The following is a 21528-nucleotide window of genomic DNA, read 5'->3' on the forward strand; positions in this document are numbered from 1 at the left end:
GGCCTGTTTCCACACTGTAGGGAATCTAATCCTTCTTCAATCTTTCAATCATTGCAAGAGTTAAGCTTCCTCCCCCTCCCCAATTTCAAACTCTGGCCTCTTGCATACTCCCCAATGTCCAGCCAATTGAGCTTTCAAATATATCAGCTCTAAGGTCTGGCATTCTCTCCCTAAAATTATTTGCTCTCTTTCACCCTGTAAAGTACATCTTAAAACTGATCGCAAAGGAAGTTTATCTTCTCTCTCCAGACGTCCGTTTTGGGAAGGTCCATTTCAGACGGATTGCAGTGATGATCTGTCTTTCAATGATTTTGTGCATTTAAAAGGTGCTGTAAAACTGAGTAATTTGGAAAGCATCACGCTAAGCTAAATTAAGCACAGCCCTTCCCTCTAATATGCACAGATCAAAGCTTCAGCAGGTGCCTGATCAATAGAAAGTGTATACATAGATATCGAGGTTTACAAAATTATGAGGGGCATGGATAGGATAAATAGACAAAATTGTTTCTCTGGGGTCGGGGAGTCCAGAACTAGAAGGCATAGGTTTAAGGTGAGAGGGGAAAGATATAAAAGAGACCTCAGGGGCAGCTTTTTCACACAGAGGGTGGTACGTGTATGGAATGAGCTGCCAGAGGAAATGGTGGAGGTTAGTACAATTGCAACATTTAAAAGGCATCTGGATGGGTATATGAATAGGAAGGGTTTGGAGGGATATGGGCCGGGTGCTGGCAGGTGGGACTAGACTGGGTTGGGATATCTGGTCAGCATGGATGGGTTGGACCAAAGGGTCTGTTTTCGAGCTGTACATCTCTATGCCTCTATGACTGTATATGATGACCTGTATAGTCAAACAGGCTACTGGGATTCCTGATGATGGGCTTTATTTTCCTGCTCCTTGGGTGTTGCCTGACCTGCTGTGGTTTTCTAGCACCGCACTCTCAACTCTAATCTCCAGCATCTGCAGTACTCACTTTCACCCACTGGGATTTGTTGTCTAGGTGCACATGAGAAATATTTGTTCCAAAATGCCAGTGCCAGAGGAAGCTGAAATGTATGTCCTCAAAAGAATCTTATCTTCTGGGGAGGGGGGTGGGATGCAAAAGAAAGCTATTTTCTGTACTGTAGTTGGCAGGACAGTCCTAACCTGCAGCAGGTCAGGCAGCATCAAAGGAGAAGGAGAATCGATGTCCGAAACGTCGATTCTCCCTCTCCTTTGCTGCCCGACCTGCTGCGCTTTTCCAGCAACACATTTTTGAGCTCTGATCTCCAGCACCTGCAGTCCTCACTTTCTCCTAGTCCTAACCTGCAGAATTGCAAGTGACCATGGGAACAAGTCAAATTAACAGAACAAACCAACAACATGACAATCAAGAATAAAAAAGGAATGAAAATCTCAAAGGTTTGGAATGGGAGGATGGACTCCAACTAGGCCCTGGTGGGTTATGGTGATCACAGTGACCGAAGTCACTCTTTAAATCCCGAAACCTAGTCTGGACAGGCGACAGATTGTGGTCCTGATAGTGAGTATTTCTGCGTTATTGTACTTATTAACTCCTGGGAGGGGAAAATATCCTAATGGTCTCTCACTTGACTTTCAGGGCCATATCATCAAGGAAGCACTGACTTGGAATCCAAAATTGCTCCGTTCTGGGTTCTGCCTCCCCCAGAGGTAAGTGATCCATCTCTCACCATGTTTTCATAGATGGTTATTATCAGAATTCCCTGGTAATATCACAACGTCTGCTTGCTGCTAAAGCGAATCAGAAAGCTAATCTGCGGTTGCTGTCACTAGAAGTGAGGCTGGAAGAGGACAGCAGGTCAGACAGCATCAGAGGAGCAAGTCAAGGATGAAGGGTTTTGGCCCAAAACGTTGGCTTTCCTGCTCCTCGGATGCTGTCTGACCTGCTGTGCTCTTCCAGCTTCACATCTATTGACTCTGACTTTAAGCATCTGCAGTTATTACTGTCTCCTGTGATTGCTGTGTTCTGTCTGTAGACTGGAATCATCACATAAGTCCTCTAAAGATGAGCCTTGATCCATGTAGAAGCTGAACCTGGCCTACCATGAATATAGATGGGGAGTGTGACTGATCCCACATTCTTACCCTGATCTTCTCCCATGAGTCAGTTGAAGCCACAATCTCTTTTGCCTACCCCTCAACACTGGAACTGCACAGTGGGTTGGAGTAAAAACTGTTGAGGGTGCACTTAATGCTGCCCTGCTCCTGTAAGTCGACTATTGAAGGCAGGAGGAATTTAGAGGCATCTGTCAATTTGAAAAGTCTTGAGCAGCACTTATTCCGTTCCACTGAGCCGGCTGAGATTTAAGACCACTGAATTTGTACAGATAATGCTGCTGAGTCTAATATCTCATTCCTTCTAAAATTGCATTACCTCAGTATCACCTCTTCCTGTGTCCTCCATCTGTGAGGTATAGAGTAAAACAGCAGAAAGAGTTTTATACATCAGAGTTAATTTCTGTAGTTATTACTTTAGGGACTGGAATCAAACCAGAATTTCCCTCTCTGGATATATTTAACATCTCAAAGGTTCAAGTTGCAAAACAGTACTGTTTGCAGCAGTGAATTACTCAATGTTCTATAAAAAAAATTACCCGGAGATGCAGAAAATTCTTCATGAAATTAAACTTTAATCTTGAAAAATCAAAGCTGTGGGAGCCAGCAAAATGTCTTCCCTGACTTCCCGCAAACTCTTTGTTCTCTTATACAGTTTTTCTTTCCGCGCTTATTAGATAACATTAGCATAGCCAATCACGCTGGCTTGCTTTGTCTTTCTAAACTAATAATCGTCTGCCACACTGGTTCCCTCCGTCACACTTAACCTATCACATTATAACACCATCATCTTCAGCATTAGCTCATCTCCCGGTGATTTAACTAGCCTATCACAATGCACCACCATTACCTGTTACTGGAGCCCTGTAACATGATCCTGGGCATGCATTGCAACACTAAGTTATCTACATTATTGCCATAATAACTTCCATATGAGCAACTGTTTGGCCTGAGGCTCTTAACTTTAAAGTAAACACTATTTGGTTTGGAAAATAACACTTTCTGGAGGCTCCTGATGATGGATTAAGTGAAAATGTGCAGCCCCAGGTAATTACTAATGGACACTATCAAATGAATCTTCATTTAATTCATGTAACTAATTTTAGAATTGCAGAACCCAGTTCTCACGCTCATTGACTGTGTGGCACGAGAGAGTCATTTATCACCAAATACGCTTATGCTGTCTCTGAAACCCGATGGATTTGTGACAGGGAAATCGCGCGAAAGCCTAAATGCTTTTGAGGATTAGTAAATTCCTCAAAAAGGAAATGTAGCTGATGCTTTATTATATGGATTCCTAGCAGAATTTGCATTTGCATAACACTTTGCAGGACATCTGAAAGAACTTCAAATATTTTAAAGTGTATTCACTGTTGAATTGCCTCAATGTAATAACCAACATGCACAGTAAGATCCCATAAACAACAATATGATAACCTGGTCTAGTAGGACTTGGTGAAAAGAGGCATTCACTGTTCTTCTAATAACCTTTCACATTGATCTGACTGGACAGATCTCACAAACCTCACACATTAAAGATGCCACATTTGAGAAGAACGTGCTGTCTCCCTAGTGTACAAGGTACCAGCCTGAATTAGGTGCTTTATGAATCAGCACAATACATCTCACACCAGGAAGTGAATGTGAAAATTTATGGATTGTTGTAAAACATTGTAGAACTGAAGGACAAGTCATTGGACTTAAAAAATCAACTCTGTTTCTGTCTCCACAGATGCTGGCAGATCTGCTGAGTTTCTGCAGGACTTTCTGCTTACATTTGAGATCTCCAGCATCTGCAATATTTTGACTTTATTAGATTGATGTCCTTTACTGCCTCTCCCAGCCTGGTCTATATGTGACTCCAGGCCCATGCTAAGTGGTTGACTGTTAAAGCCCTGGGGTCAACTTGCAATGGGCAATCTGTAACTAGCTGGCCAATACCACTCCCATGAAACAAACAAGCAACAGCAAAAGCCACAGTAGATTTACAGAGATAGAGCTCCTGTGGTGCAGTGGTAGTGTCCCTGCCTCTGAACCAGAAGACCTGAGTTCAACCTGCTCCAGAGGTATGTCATAACACATCTGAACAAGTTGATTAGTAGTATTTGTATCAGGGAGAAACTGGGGCAGATATTGGGGATTGATGGGAGATAACGTTGTTTCAATTTGAGGAATTTTTATCGTGTGAACAGGGAAACTATTGGCAGTAAAGTAAAATCAAGAACTGTGGGTGCTGGAAATCTGAAAGTAAAATACACATTGCTGAAGAAACTCTGCAGGTCTTGCAGCATCTGTGGAGAGAAAGCAGAGTGGACATTTCAGGTCCAGTAACCCTTTTTATTGCAAAGTTTTTCTTTGTAAATGTTCTTGAATGGAATGCAGGCAGTACTGTTGTGCTCATTCCTAATTGTCTTGAACTAAATGCTGGACCATTTCAGAAGGAGGTTAACCACTGTACTGTGGGTCTGGAGTCCTATGCAAGCCAGACCAGGAACAGATGGTAGATTTCATTCCCTACAAAACACTAGTAAAACAGATGGGGTTTCAATGATAGTTTCACAGTCATGATGTGGAGGTGCTGGTGTTGGACTGGGGCGGACAAAGTTAAAAATCACACAACACCAGGTGATAGTCCAGCAGGTTTATTTGGAAGCACTAGCTTTCAGAGTGCTGCTCCTTCATCAGGTAGCTGGTCAAGTAAGAGGAGGAAGGAGCAGCACTCCAAAAGCCTGTACTTCCAAATAAACCTGTTGGACTTTCGTCTGGTATTGTTCGATTGTTAACCTGGTTTTATAATCATCATTGTTAAGTCTAGCTTTCAATTCCGGAATGGTGGGATTTGAACTTGTAGCCCCCGAGCATTGGTCAAGGCCAGTCACATTACCACTTCTGATGTTACCTCCCCCTACAGTATTATTGGGGCTCCTGTGATTGTGACCTGGGATGGAGGTAATCCCTGTGATAGCCTTAAAAGGAAATGAGAAATATTTGTAGAAAGTAAAATTAAATCTATTGTAATGGGAATAAACAATGAGCTTTCAGTGAGCTAGCACAGACACAGTGGGTCAAATGACCTTGATTGAGTGCTAGTTTGGGTCAGAGGTCAAAAGGTTATGCTTCAAATCCATTCCCATAATTTGGATCATTTTGATGCTGAGGGATGAGATGTTAAACCAGAATGTGGAAGAGTGAAGATATGATACCATTTCATGAACATTTATCCCTGCAGACAATAGCATCACAACAGATTTCATTTCTCTCATTGCTGTCTGTGGCACCTTGTACTGTGCAGCTTGTTGCTGGTTTTGACCTCTGACTACAGTGACCACACTTCAGAAATATTCCGTTACCTCGGGGCATGAGTATGTTACATAAATGTTTGGACTTTCCATTCTTTTCATGCTATAAAACTCTATGGGTTAGAAATACAACTTGTGGTAATCTATTCTGCCCTTGAAAAATGGTGGTTAACATTCACTTTGGGGGAGACTGCTTGTTGCAGTATTTGTACAAGCAGTCTGCATGTTTGTAAATTGCATGCGACTGCTTGAATTTGCAAATTAGGTCCCTATGCAAGTCTCCCCCAGCCGGTGGGGTAAGGTGCTTGTCTGTTTGGCTGACTGATGGCATGTACCTGACCATGGATTCGGTTTGGACCTCATGTCTGCGAGAATCGCTCAGTGAAATCGTGGTTGCACTGATCACAGCCGGTTTTGGTTGGGAGAGGAAGTTCTCGGTCTAATTCCATTCTTGGGTTGAGTAGTTATCCTGTGTCCATGGGACATTGTGATGTAGGACTATCAGCATCTGTTGGGACAGGGTGAGGGTTTGGGCATCTTAATGCTGACAGTTTAAGTAAAAGAATCCATTTGTCGCGGGTCTGTGTATCATCGCTGCTGTCAATCCATTTTCATCTCTTTTAGCAAAAACCCAATGATTATGGCATTCCCATGGAAGTGGAGATGACCTACGTGCAGGATACATTTCTAACCTCGGACGTCCTACATGAAATGGTATTTTTTTTTTGTAATGCCTCGACTTCGGTTTGTTTCACAAAACAAAAATGTACCTTTTGGACATTTATCAATGTTCTTCAGTGTTTTTGCCTGGCCATTGCAAGCTGTATGATGATCCACTGGGATTCTGTTACAAACTGAATGTGATTGAGACTCAAATGATAGCGTGGCTTATAATACACACGCTGTCTGAAAACTCCATCCTGACATCATCCCATCCCAATTTCTCACCGAGTGACTCTAGAAATTGAATTTCAGCATCAGGGCCTATCTCACAATGACTGTCCTGAACTGAAATACTTCAGCATGATCCCGTCCTTCAGGAGTCTCCTTAAAAACAATTTGCCCAACAGTGCATTCTGGCCGGCCCTCATCTTGTTCCATTTTCCCTTACAAGGATATTGCCAGGGTTGAAGGATTTGAGCTATGGGGAGAGGCTGAACATGCTAGGGTTGTTTTTCCCTGGAGTATTAGAGGTTGAGGGGTGACCTTATAGAGCTTTACAAAATTATGAGGGGCATGGATAGGATAAATAGACAGTCTTTTTCCTGGGGTGGGGGAGTCCAGAACTAGAGGGCATGGTTTAGGGTGAGAGGGGAAAGATATAAAAGGGACCTAAGGGGCAGCTTTTTCACACAGAGGGTGATATGTATATGGAATGAGCTGCCGGAGGAAGTGGTGAAGGCTGGTACAATTGCAACATTTAAAAGGCATTTGGATGGATATATGAATAGGAAGGGTTTGGAGGGATATGGGCCGGGTGCTGGCAGGTGGGACTAGATTGGGTTGGGATATCTGGTCAGCATGGATGAGCTGGACCGAAGGTTCCATGCTGTACATCTATGTGACTCTATGACTATGACTCCTGTTCCTTGTTCTCACTCCAATTAAAGTTCTTTCTGAGTAGCGCCAATGTGAACCAGTGGTGTGAGGGAAGCAGCAGCCATTGGGAGTATGTACAATTGGAATAGTCTTGCCTTTTTGAAGTTCAATGCAAGTGAGAACTCAGATGAGCCTATTCTGGTTTTGAAGAGTGAAGCGGAAACAACTAAAGTATTTGATTTTAAGCAATAAAGAAATATCAATAGCAAATACATTGCATAAAATTAAAATAAAGGGCCATTCAATGAGCGGACTGATCATCCAGAGAACAAAATTTACCAGAAACATAATGAGTCACTTATGAAACTGCATAAATAACCAAAAACGCTTTCAAGATCTAAATATACAGATTCACATCCACATGCACATAAAATTTCCATGTATTCACGTTTCAGTCCTTTCAAACTTTCACTTTGTTCTGATTCTATTTTACAGATGTACGTGACTTCCAATTTAACTGCAAACCATTAAATATGAAAGAATGTAATTTAATTGAGCCTGTTCTATTGTAACAAGTATTAACTGTAAATAATACATAAAATCATAACTATTGCAGGGACATGGTAATGCATTATGTGAACCATATTACACATTACTCAAAGAATTGCATTTTACACAGATCCTGTGCAAAGTGTACATTCTCATTATTCTCCCATCAGTATCATATGTCTAAAATTGTGAATGCAGAATGTTTATTCATACTAATGCAGAAGTCTTATGTTCAAAAGTTAATTTTAGTTTGGGGGGAGTGTTGGTGGCAGCGTATATATGGTCAAGGCAAATGATTCATGTCGCATGTCAAATATTCTTGCAGCAACTGTGCACCTGCCTCACGGAAACCCACCTTGTTTTCCTAAGTTTTCAGGAACATTTCAGTAGTGCCCTTTCCTCCCACCCAGTGGCCAGCTTCTGCAAGTGCATGAAAACTCAAAGCAGTTGCTAAAAAGCTTCCGATACTCCCCTCACTGTCAGATACGTTAGATTATAGTTAACAACATAACTGGTTGCCTCACATTGTAACACATCTTTGAGATTGTTTGGGAACTGGGAAAGTGGGTACAGATGTGATCTAGAGTCATAGTATAGAGCTCTGTAGCACGCAAACACCCTTCGGTCCAATTCGACACCGCCAACCAGATGTCCTAAATAAATCTAGTCCCATCTGCCAACATTTGGCCCATATCCCTCTCAGCCCTTCCTATTCATATACCTATCCAGATGTCTTGTCACTGTACCAGCCTCAACCATTTTCTCTGGCAGCTCATTCCATACACATACCATCCTCTGTGGGGAAAAGTTGCCTCTTAGGTCCCTCTTGAATCTTTTCCCTTTCACTTTAAACCTAAGCTGAAGGGTTCTGGACTCTGGACAAAAGACCTTGGCTATTCATCCTGTCTATGATTTGATAAACCTCTATAAAGTCACCTCCTCAGCCTCTGACACTCAAGGGAAAACAGCCCCAGTCTACTCAGCCTCTCCCTATAGCTCAAACCCTCCAACCCTGGCAACATCCTTGTAAATCTTTTCTATATCCTTTCAAATTTAACAACATCTTTCGAACAGCAGGGAGACCAGAATTCAATGCAGTATTCCAAAAGTGTCCTAACTAATATCCTGTGCAGTCTGACATAACATCCCAACTCCTATTCTCAATGCATTGACCATTAAAGGCAAGTGTACCAAACACCTTCATCACTATCCTATCTAACTGTGTCTCTACTTTTAAGCAAATATGAACCTGCACCCCAAGGTCTCTGTTTGGCTACACTCCCCGTGATCTTACTATTAAGTGTAAAAATCCTTCCTTGATTTGCCTTACCAAAATGCAATGCCTCACATTTATCTAAATTAAACTCCACCTGTATGCATACATCCACGAAAGTTGCCACCCAGGTTGATAGTGTTGTTAAGAAGGCATATGGTGTGTAAGCTTTTATTGGTAGTGGGATTAAGTTTTAGAGCCATGAGGTCATGTTACAGCGGTACAAAACTCTTGTGCAGCTGCACCTGGAGTATTGCTAACAGTTCTGATTGCCGTATTATAGCAAGGATGTGGAAGCATTGGAAAAGACGCAGAGAAGATTTACCAGGATGTTGCCTGGTATGGAGGGAAGCTCTTATGAGGAAAGGCTGAGGGACTTGAGGCTGTTTTTGTTAGAGAGAAGAAGGTTAAGAGGTGACTTAATAGAGACTTTTAAGACATTCAGAGGGTTAGATAGGGTGGACAGTGAATTTTTTTTTCCTCAGATGGTGACATAGCTTTAAATTGGGAGATGATAGATATAGGACAGATGTCAGAGGTAGTTTCTTTACTCAGAGTAATAGCGGCGTGGAATTGCCCTGCTGGCAGCAGTAGTGGACTCACCAACATTAAGGGCACTTAAATGGTTATTGGATAAACATATGGATGGAATAGTGTACATTTGACGGGCTTTAGCTTGGTTTCACAGGTCAGCACAAAATCGAGGGCTGAAGGGCCTGTACTGCGCTGTAATGCTCTATGTTCTATTCATTCAATGAATCAATCTTGGAGTCATTCATTCATTCGTTCATTGATTCAATCTTTGCATTCGTTCTTTCCTTCATTCGATAAATCACTTTTTGCATTCTGTCATTCAATGAACCAATCTTTGAAGACATTCATTCATTCAGTCAATGAATGAACTGTTGCATTCATTCATTCATTCGTTCGTTCAATAATTCAATCATTACATTAATTCTTTCTTTCAAAAAATGTATGGATTTGTTCGTTCATTCGATCATTCAATGAATCAACAGCGAGATCTTGGGGGTACATGTACATTCATCCCTCAAAGATGATAGGGTTGTTAAGAATGTGCATGGTATTCTGGCTTTCATTAATAGGGGAATTGAGTTTAAGAGCCGCGAGGTTTTGCTGCAGCTCTATAAAACCCTGGTTAGACCACACATGGAATATAGTGTCCAGTTCTGGTTGCCTCATTATAGGAAGGATGTAGATGCTTTAGAGAGGTTGCAGAGGAGATTTACTAGGATGCTGCCTGGTTTGGAGGGCTTGTCTTTGGAGACAGGTTGAGTGAGCCTGGGCTTTTCATACTAGAGAGAAGGAGGAAGAGAGGTGACTTGATAGAGGTGTACAAGGTAGTGAGAAGCATAGATAGAGTAGACAGCCAGAGACCTTTTCCCCAGGCAGAAATGGCTGTCACAAGGGGTCATAATTGGAGGAAGGTGTAGAGGAGATGTCAGAGGTAGGTTCTTTACACAGAGAGTGGTGGGTGAGTGGAATGCACTGCCAACAGTGGTAGTAGAGTCAGAGACATTAGGGACATATAAACACTGCTGGACAAGCATATGGCAGTAAATTGAGGGGTGTGTAGGTTAGGTTGATCTTAGATTAAGATAAATGCTCGTCACAACATCATAGGCCGAAGGGCCTGTACTGTTCTATGTTCATCTGCCACCCCTCAGCCCATTGGCCCATTTGATCAAGGTCCCATTGTACTCTGAGATAACTTTCTTCATTGTCCCCTACACCACAAATTTTGGTGCCATTTGCAAACTTACTAACCATTCCTCTTATATTCACATCCAAATCATTTATACAAATGACAACCAGCAGTGAACCCAGCACCGATCCTTCGGCATACTGCTGGTCACAGGCCTCCAGTCTAAAAACCACTCTCCACCACCATCACCACCCTGTCTCCTATCTTCAAGCCAACTTTGTATTCAAATGGCTAGTTCTCCCTAGATTTCATGTGATCTAACCTTGCTAACCAGCCTACCATGTAGAAACTTGTCAAATGTCTTACTGAAAGTTTATATAGATAACATGCACTGCTGTGTCTTCATCAATCTTTGTCACTTCTTCAAAAAACTCATTAGTGAGACACGATTTCTCATGCACAAAGCCAAGTTGACTATCCCTAATCAGTCCTTATCTTTCTAAATACATTTAAATCCTGTCCCTCAGAATCCCCTCCAACAACTTGCCCACCACTGACTGGCTTTTCCTTACTACCTTTCTTATGTTATGGCACCACATTAGCCACCTTCTAATCTTCTGGCACTGTACCTTATGGCAATCGATGATACAGATATCTCAGCAAGGGGGGCCCAACAATCACTTCCCGAATTTCCCACAAAGTTCTAGTATACACCTGATCTGGTCCTGGGTGTTTATCCACCTTTATGCGTTTTAAGATGTCCAGCACTTTCTCCTCTGTAATATGGACACTTTTAAAGATCTCACTGTTTATATCTCCATGTAGTCTAGCTTCCATACCCTTCTCCACAATAAATATTGATGCAAAGTACTCCTCTAGTATCTCATTCATCTCCCCGATTCCATGCAGAAATGATCTTGTTGATCGTTAAGGGGCCTTATCCTCTCCCTAGTTACTTTTTTGCCCTGAATACAATTGTAGAATCACTTTGGATTTGCCTTAACCCTATTTGCCAAAACTATCTCGTGTCCCCTTTCTGCCCTCCTGATTTCCCTCTTGAGTATTCTTTTTAATAATTTTTAATAAATTGCGGATTTTGTTGAAATTCCCTTGACAGATGCTTTTGTTGGAATATTACAAAACAGCTCCAGACATTGTGAAATTCAAAGACAAATGGAATGAGGACACAACATATTTGGAGAAAGTTAAAGTAAGTTGGCTTTTACCCCTTGGATATTCTGAAAGTAGTTAAAGATTCCAGATGTTGTTTTTTGGCATCCACGTGCGCCGCAGACCACAGAGAACAAATCTGGAATGAAGAAAGGCTGATGTGGGATTTCACACTAATGGAAATCATCAGTAAGCCTTGTCTGGCACTGGCTCTGCTACTACAAAGGTTTCCTGGAGAAGTGTTTTCCAAAACCAAATACAACGATTTCCCGTGGTTGAGCTTTGGCTTGTAGATAACTCCAATCGGTGCTTTTATTCGGCATTTTAATGTCCTCAGTACTTTTTCAAGAGCCCTAGAAACCAGTTATTGCAACTTGGTGGTATGGCTACATCTTAATCATTTGTTTTTTTATTTCCTTTGTGTTAAAGGGATCCCTGGCCAATAAAACACCAAAGGACCAAACCTTTGTCAAAGTTCTGGAACACATTTATAACCAGCTGAGTGCCTGCAGTTAGTTAACTTCATTTGGATTCGTAGCATCTGAGAAATGGAACAAAGCTGGGGAAAAAAAGAAGGAACTGAGGAAGTTGAATGTGGAAATTATTCAGAAGAGATCAGGGTCAGATTGGAATGTGATTGTTCAGTGTTTCCTGTTTTGAATAGTCTTTGTGTTAGAGACAAACAAATTTGCCTCAAAATGGGGTTGAATGTTGACACCGATTTCAGTTCGTAGAATGTTGGTATCTAGTTTCACAATTGAATGACAGCTAGAATGCAAAATGTTAAACATGGAGACCTTCAGAGACACTACATTTAAGTAATGAATTTAAGAATGTTTTGTGAATGATTTTGTAAAAGCTCACTTCCACGATATCTGTGTGTGTTGTGTACTTTCACAGGTTTGTAGAATGAACTGGTATCCTGTTGGTGAGTCCAACAAAAAAGACTAGATCCCTGTTTGGAAGCCTGTCATGGCAGTGTGGAAATAGGGAAATTGGTAAAAAGAAAATTACAAAGCTGCAGGGATATACTGAAATGGTTTTTGTCACTGAGGGTACATGTGATAGGATGGCTGCAAAATCTGAAGACGTTCTGCCTTCTTAAAAAGAATTGTTTACTGGAAAGTTAAGCATCTACACAGGTTCAACCTGAGATGCATTAGTCTGACACAGAATAGCTGATGGAGAGTCTCACTTCTTTGTGCCCCTTTGCACACGAAATGGAGGAATTATGAGAAGTACCAGCAATCTCATGCTGTTGAGAATGCCAATGTACGGAACCCGCCTTAGAGATTGGAAGCTTTCTAACTCTGCATGGTCTCATTTAATTATTTGTACTTTCTCCAGTCCAAATTAGAATCCAAGTATCCATAAATGCACTTGGAGAAGTGGTGAATTTAGACCTTGCCTCCTTATTTTTCCTTTGATCCTTTGCAGACGGTTTACATCTTGATAATTGGGGTTCACACTCCTTTGCTAGCCAGTTGAGCACTGCTGGCAGTAGAAATTTTAACATTGCTCCCTCTCCTTCTACTGCCTATTGATTTTTCTTTGTTTTTTGGGAACAACCAGAACGTCACTTCACTGGGACTATCCAATTTGGCACAGAAAGAGAAAGGGCTCAATTAAAACTACAGCACCAACATGGCTTCCCTTTTCCCATGAGCAACTGGCGGGGGTCCTATTAGGTGCTGTGAGTGGTGGGTTTCAGACCAGGAGATCACAGTTCAGGGAATTTGAAGTACACGCCTATGATTCATCAGTATTGACGTTTTCCTGTGTAGTTTTTCCACAAGACTCTCTTTAGGCTAGTTGCAAAGTTAGTAAAAAAAAAAAGTCATGTCTGAAAAGCTGGGATCCATGCTCTTGCCTTATCTAGTTGCCAAAATGTAATGATAGTAAATTGAGACTGTCCTAAGCTGACTGTGTTTTAGTGAGTCAGATTATAGTGTTGTAGGATATTCAGGTCTTTTCTGTTGTGGGCCATTGGGTGCTCCTTATTACAAGAAAAATGAATAGTAGGTGCTTTATAAAATGTAAATACCTCACGTACAATAGGAAAGAAAATGTGTAAGTTTTGCAAATATTCAGCAAGTCCTCTTACTGGTAAGTAAAACACTAGTCTGTCATCTTTTGAATTTCGAATTGAATTAACAGATTTGCTGTTATCAGTTGGTCGTATTGACGCACTGACATGTGTTCCAGAGATGAAAAAAACAGGCTCCATCAGGGTGTATTGCTGATCTTGCCCAAGGTTACAATAAATTGGCCTCCCCTCAGCTTGAAGTCTGGATGGTGTGTGTGAGAGAGACATTCACTGTCGCTTGGATAAGGCACAAGAGGTTTCCTGGCACAGGAATAATGTTTTCCACAGGGAGAGGTGGGACAGGGAGTTAAAGCCCTGGTTACATCTAAAATGCTAGCAACCTTAGATATTACCACAGTCTTTTTAACAAGACTTTGTGAACCAGTTCAAACAGTCTTTGCGCTGCAAGACATTCTTATCTTTTGCGTTCTTGGTTCAGGAACACACTGTAGTCCACCTGTTTAAACTGTGCTGTCTTAACTATTAATCTTAATGAATCACGACCACACCCCCAACAGTATTCGTCACAAAGCTACTAAAAACTTACGCGCAAGAGCTGTTGTGGTGTAGTGTTAGTGTCCCTATCGCTGGACCAACCCCCACTCAGTGCACCACATGACTGGTGTGTAATAAGCAATGGTGCAGGTTTGTGTGTTCCCCCAAAAATAACCATAAATTCCAAAGCCATAATGTCTTATGAAAGTATAAGCTGACCACTAGATGACACTGCTGCATTTATTTTTTTTTCTGTTCTCTTGTGGTTGCAGTTTCGTCACCTGTGAGGGGGTGAAAGGAAACAAATTTGCCTGTTCTTCAGCAATTATGGTATCTGTTTGTTTGGATTGGCCTTCACAGGGCTGGGGTTTCCAAACATCAAAGGCTTGCTGCAAGCAAGTGAATAAATAACCAGTGTCACCATTGTACCTAGTTAAGCAAGGCCAGGTTAAACATGCAACTTTGCCTCAATGGTAATGCAGCTTTTAAAGGCTGGTTTTCATCGACATTCCCTTGCTGCTGGGAAGAAGTTGGCAGATTTTCATGAGCAGATTCAGGGTGCCAGTTGTTTTAGTAATACATTTGATGTTTACTTATGGACACAAGTCCCTGTCTTGGGGCAAATCCATGGTATAAACACATGGGGAAAGAGTCCTCCACCTGAGTGAAACTACTTTTGCCAATAAACTGTTGCTGTTCGGAGTTAGGTTTCCAATCACTAACCTGCAAATGCTTAATGCAGTATTATTGAAATTCCTTTTGAGTTATCTTAACATTGGGGAAGTTAACTGGTTAGCACCCATGACAAAAGAACATTACAAGCAGGTTTACAGAAGCAGCACCCCTTGTGGCTGAAATGGCCAAGAAGTCCTTCTACAGAAACCGATTTATTTTGTGCGTCACTGCTAGTGCTGTCTCTGTTGTGACTATTGATAGTGTTAGAATCAACAAAACACAGAGATGGATTCAAAGCTTTAAACCTTTGAATAATGCAAGATGTTTGAAGGCTTTGCATCAGAATGCATGATGAGAAATTTACCCAATTGTATGATGTCTGTAATTTCAAACCTTTGATTTTTTTTTCACACGAGCAGTGGACAAGGCCATAACAACTAGTCTGGCACTGTTAAAAATGACATCTATGATGCCTGAAAGTTGCAGGAGTGGATTTAGAGAACAGAAAAAAAAATTATTTTAAATCTACAGAGAAATGGGCCGCACGGTGGCACAGTGGTTAGCACTGCTGCCTCACAGCGCCAGAGAACCGGGTTCAATTCCCGCCTCAGGCGACTGACTGTGTGGAGTTTGCACATTCTCCCTGTGTCTGCGTGGGTTTCCTCCCACAGTCCAACGATGTGCAGGTCGGGTGAATTGGCCATGCTAAATTGTCCGTAGAGTTAGGTGAAGGGGTAAATATAGGGGTACGGGTGGGTTGCGCTTCGGCGGGTCGGTGTGGACTTGTTGGGCCGAAGGGCCTGTTTCCACACTGTAAGTAATCTAAAAAAAAATGCTGCATCAACAGAAAATAACAACTTGATTTTAGTAATCACATTTACCTTTCGACGAAAGTATTAGAAGCCACTTTGGTTGGTTTGACATGTTAAGAACAAATAACCTCTGCTCAAAAAGATATAGCAGTTGCACTTTTTGATCTTAAATGGGGATGGGGAGGGATCACTACTTTAGCAGCAGAACGATGTGATTTACACAGTGTAACGCTCCTCTTCCAAGTGTGAAGGACACAACATGGGATTTATCAATTACTTAAAAGACTTTGCAGACCTGCCCATCTATTATACTTTACCGAATCAGAGTTGCAGGTCAGATTTTCAGTCTTTATCAACTTTGGTTAATACATCAACCTACAGCCATTTCTCAGGAGCTGCAGGAACATAACATTCATTTAAAATGATTTGAACTCATGGAATTCTTATCTGTTTGTAATTTATATTGTGATTACATATGTGCCACTTATGTCCATGCTTCTGAACATGTGATTGTATTGTATTTTTATGTTTTTTATTGTAGCACTTTAGAGAAGTATCACCAATTTGTAGGGAAGAAATAGTTTTATTTCTCAATCACTACAAATATCTGTATCATGCAAACCAGGTATTTTTGAGTTTGATTTAGTTATATATTTAGAATTGAGGACAATCCAGTCAGGGAATCCAGTCAGGGTTTCCAGTCCATAACCTAACCCTTATTAGAATGTTTGTGTGGAAATCAGGCAGTCCTGTGCATGAGCAATTGTCCTGCCATCACTCACTGCCTAGATTTAAAGAAAAATGATAATAATTGATGTTAGGAATTTGAGTAAATGAAGCGTTTCATGGGACGAGAAAAGGAAAACACTTCTGGGGGAGGGAAAAAAACTTGGATCTTCAATTAGAACAGATATACAAACACATTGGGCTTGTATTTCATGTCAGAACTGATTTTTAATATTTTTGATAAGTTTAATTTTTCTACTTAATTTATCAGTTTAATTTACTTCCTGAAATTTATGGTTTATAAATTATGGACTGCCAATGGGGACACTCAGGTTTTCATTTTGTCTGTTTCTTACTGCAGCTGTGCCTGCCCCTTTTTAGTGTTGGGAGAATTCCATCAATGGTCAAAAGGACACATCTAGCACTGATGGTATTTATGTTGAAGTGTCAAGCAGCTAACACTCAGGATTTGGAGTGTGGAGTTTGATCTTTGACTGAGGGTGCTTCTTCCACCTCTTCTTGATAAGTCAGTAAATAAATTGGGGAAAAGTTAATGATTTCCTAGTCTATTATGTCAGTTGCCATTAACAGGAAGGTAGCAGTGCGAGGGACACTACAGTTAGTTCTCAACTTTGGAATAGGGAGGGAGACTAGTCGCAGAAATCAGTGAAGGTCACTGTTACTTGTATTAGAAAGTTCAAAAGCAGTGGAGGAGAGGATCAGTCTTGGCAATGAAGCCAGGTTTAGGTGAAGCATGATAACTTGGATGATATACCACAGGGAAAGCAATCTTTTGTGGACCTAGTGTTCACTAAGAGATAGCATTTGCAGCCATTGAGGAAAGAACTTGTGACTGAGGTGCAACAGCTCTCAACTCTGTTTTCACATTAACCAGCTGAAAGTAAAGCTGGTTTGGTACTAATCAGCTTGACAACAATATTCTCAAATCATATCTTTAATAGGTTGCCTGGAATTTGATGACTAGTTTTTCTTTTAAACAGCCTAGGTGTTGCTTTAGTTTTTAACCATTAATTAAACTCTCCAAGTTTCAAGTTACTCTGTGATTGATCCCAAAAGAATATAGATGAGAAATAAAATATCAAGAGCTAACTGAGTGAACCTTGAGATGGTTCAGAGACTGTTCACCACATAGTAAACTGGAAGATATTTGAGATGTCTGTTTATCCAGGTACATGATATTCAAGCAAGAGTCTGCCAGAATAGCTATTTAACTGGTCATAAAGGCTCCCTGTGAAATATGGTTGGGATAGTTAGTGTATTTGATCCTAGTGCACAGAACAATCCTTAATGAAGCACAAATCAGGTGCTCTCATTCAGAGGTCACAGAAGGCGGATTTAAAAATATTGCACATTCTAAGGTGTTGAGGTTGGAACATTTTTGGAAATGTGACTTTGTCTAATTATCCACTGAGTTATTAATGCTGAAACTTCAGTCCTCCCAGCATCAAGCTGACTCAGCTGTATGAGTACAGAAGTTAGAAAGGTTATGGCTTAGGACTTGGTGCATCATATTTGTTACTACACTGCATCTTAGAGGAGGATAGGGGCTTTAAAACATCATATTTTCAAGTCATGGCAGAAACAGGATTGTGGCTTTTTGTTACTGAATAGACCAAGTGAATTTAATGTAAAAGTGCTGTAAATATTCCAACGGTTTTAAAGAATTGCAATTATGTTGAAAACCCAGATGTAGACTTTTTAAATCTCAAAATATAATTTTTAAGTTTTAGTTTTCATTAATAAAATGATTTTGAAAATCTGAACTGGAGTTGCATTTGCTTTGAGACATCTTGTGGACTGTATTTAATTGCATTGCCAAGACTGATAACCTGAGAGTCAGCAAACTCAAACCCATGGTATTGAGCCACACACAACCGTGACTTGTACAAAACTAGAGGGCCAATACACTGAATAAAACTTACAGAAAACTTTCTTTTTCCTTGTGAATTGGAAATTTGGACTTCACCCAGTTTACTCTTCTACTTAGTAATTTTTTCCAGCTGTCTGTCCCGATTCCTGGAAACTAATGGCGCTTAATGTAGCTAGACATTCCAGCCGGCAATACGTGCAAAGAGGCCCTGATGTATTTCAGTTTTCCCAAGAGAGTTGTTTTTATATATGTGGAAGGTTGGAACTTTAACAAAATTGATGTTAGAGCTAGGACTCGTGATTGATACTCCATTTGTGGTTTCTACACAATGGTTTCAGTGGTAAATGAACTGCCCGGAGTGAAAGTGACCCAGAAAGATCTCTCCTGAGCATTGCTACTCCGTACTGAGTTAACTATACAAACGAGGGAACATACACAAAATGCTGAAGAGTCTGGCAGCATTTGATAAGACATTTTGAAATTCTCAGTCAAGTCAAACAGGGTTGTGTTCTGGCACTTAAACTCTTTGGTAGAATCTTCTCTTTGCTGTTGTTAGATGCCTTCAGTTGATCAACAAATGGTATCTATTCCAAAGTGACAGCCTTCCACGACTGAGATGCCAGGGCCTTTTCAGAGTGTTACTCTATGTTGGTAATGCTGTATTTTATTCTGAGGAACACGTTCAGCACCAAATGGACAGACTACCTCATGGCTGTAAGGAGTCTGATCGCATCATCATCAAAGCAATTGTGCCTTTGTTATGAAACTTATAATCTGGTAGTAAAACCACAATCAGGGTTCAAGTTAACATAATGCTGCTATTTCATTTGTGATAAATAAGTACAAACACAAATGTCCATCTCTTCTTTGGTGAAGAAAATTTGGACTTTCTGTTCAGAGGGGATTCAATGTGGTCCTGCTTATAATCAGATACATTCCATTGTCTCTTCACACAGAATAGGCATCAGGATAGTATAAGTAATGAACATCCTATGAGTAAACTATTACAAGTTGGAACTAAAAATACTTAATCTGGAACAAAATCATGAATTGCGATACTCCAACTGCAGCATTGAATTAATATTCAAACTGGATTTCACATCAGTTGGAAGAGTTCCAGAAGTAGGTGAAGTACATTAGCACAGAATGAAGTCACTGAAACTATAATAATTATGCAGCTTGCCTAATAAAAATAAACTTCTTCTGCAACCAAAAAAGAACTGATGCATAACTCGTGAGTGCTTCTGGCATCTGAATCTCTGAAGACTGTGATTTCAGAGTAATAAGATTGTAGGCGTTTAGATTTCTCCAGGAGGCTAGCCAACAAATATAACCATTCTCCAGCCAACCATTTAATGAAGATTTTGACATATGGGAATCCAGACAACTAAAATATTGGCACTTTCATTATCTGGTACTATCAACAGGCTGATAATTGGATGGATTAATCGTGTGAAAATTGAGGTCCGTCCTTAAATGGCCCTGATTGACCAGAACTACAACTTATCTGGTTGAAACAAAGCGCTTTTTTCCCTCCACTGTTGGATCAGTAGCATGAATAAATATACTGCAACTCTTTGATAAAACTTAGATTTTAAGACAGCGATAACTAGGTTCTTGATTAGTAAAAGGGAGAAAGTTTACAGGAAGAAGATGGGAGAGTGGAGTTGAGAATGGTGGAACAGACGATGGGCCAAATGGCCTAACTCTGCTTCTATATCTTTGGGCTTTTTTTAAAATGCGGCACTTGTGCTAATTGCTCCACCATTTAATATTATTAATGCAATCCTTGGTCTGCAACTTCACTTTCTTGTCCATTTTCCAATACTCTCTCTTCTTGAAGATCTTAGCATTAAGCACATTCAGTAACAGTGCACTCAGAACCCTCTCGGGTAGAGAATTTGAAAGACCCCTACCCTTTGAAGAAATTCGTCTTTATCTTAGTCCTAAATGATCAATACCTTATCCTGTGCTTTTATTCTGGATTCCTCCGATTGGGGAAGTAATCTCTCAGGGCCTACTCTAACTCAGCCATTCAGAATTGTATCTATCAATGAGATGGTCTCTCATTCTTCTGAACCCAAGAGAATATCTGTCCAATTAATTCAGGCTAGATGTGGTCTTTTGGTAACATCACTTTCTATGGGCCACAATCTCCTGTGGAAGGAATGTTCATGAGTACTACAACAAGCTAATAATCAGCCAGGAATCCATAAAGACATCCTAATTGTTTACTGAACTCACAAGCTAACTTTGTGGTGTTTGGCCCTCTGAACAGGTTCTGCGACTTTTTAAAAGTCTGCGTCTCCATTTCTTTGGCCAAAGTGAATAGCCTCCTACTTATACTCTATCTGGCTGTTTGTCCATTCACTTAACTGGTCTAGGTCTCTTTGCATTCTGACAGCTTAGATTCACACTTAGCTTTGTCCGAGCAGCAAATTTAGATCCATTGTTCTGTCTGTGTCTAAACCATTTAACACACTGTAAAGCGGAGGCCCCAGCATTGAATCTTGCAGCACTACTTACAGTCACAGCTTACCAATAATGACAGGAAGCAAGAAATTGAGATAAAGAAGGCACTATCAGTTAACTAGTCTTCTATTTGTGCTCATGTATTACCATTATTAATGTACTCCAACAATGAGCCCTTAGCTTGTATATGGACATTTGTTTCACACCTTTCCCTTTATCCTTTTAAAAAAAACTTGAAAATGTTTGTCAAACACAACTTCCCTTTCATAACATGAAAATTCACATCAGGCTAGCCCATCATTGCAGCTCTCTTTTAGAATTGCAACCAGCAGGCCCATCAGATCCTATGTATTCATTTAATTTTAATCCCTGAACTTTCTCCAGTACCTTGTATCAGATGCTAATTAATCTAATTACCTCACTCTTCAGTACCAAGGTTATACCATCTGTATCCTGGATCTACTACTACTGGATCCTGGATACCCTCTGTATCCTGGATCTACTACTACTGGATCTACACCGCTGAGGCCAAATGCCAGCTCGCAGATACCTCCTCCTACTGCCCCCTTGACCATGACCCCACCACCCACCACCAAACCATCATCTCCCAGACCGTCCATAACCTCATCACCTCGGGGGATCTCCCATCCACCGCCTTCAACCTCATAGTCCCACAACCCCGCACCTCCCGCTTCTACCTCCTGCCCAAAATCCACAAACCTGACTGCCCCGGCCGACCCATTGTCTCCGCCTGCTCCTGCCCCACCGAACTCCTCTCCGCATACCTTGACACGGTCCTGTCCC

General features: G+C 41.0%; 1 protein-coding gene across 1 annotated transcript in view; it reads left to right on the forward strand.

Moving 5' to 3' along the window:
• mpnd (MPN domain containing) overlaps positions 1–15385 on the forward strand; it is a 49622-nt gene extending 34237 nt beyond the window's left edge. Inside the window, exons 10-13 of the mRNA XM_043720957.1 lie at positions 1599–1669; positions 5998–6087; positions 11515–11607; positions 11997–15385. Coding sequence (XP_043576892.1) covers positions 1599–1669; positions 5998–6087; positions 11515–11607; positions 11997–12083 — 341 coding nt within the window. The 3' untranslated portion in view covers positions 12084–15385. The remainder of the gene's footprint in view (positions 1–1598; positions 1670–5997; positions 6088–11514; positions 11608–11996) is intronic.
• Positions 15386–21528: the final 6143 nt, after the last annotated feature.

The sequence above is a fragment of the Chiloscyllium plagiosum genome, chromosome 31, assembly GCF_004010195.1.
Source record: "Chiloscyllium plagiosum isolate BGI_BamShark_2017 chromosome 31, ASM401019v2, whole genome shotgun sequence".
Classification (NCBI taxonomy): Eukaryota; Metazoa; Chordata; class Chondrichthyes; order Orectolobiformes; family Hemiscylliidae; genus Chiloscyllium; species Chiloscyllium plagiosum.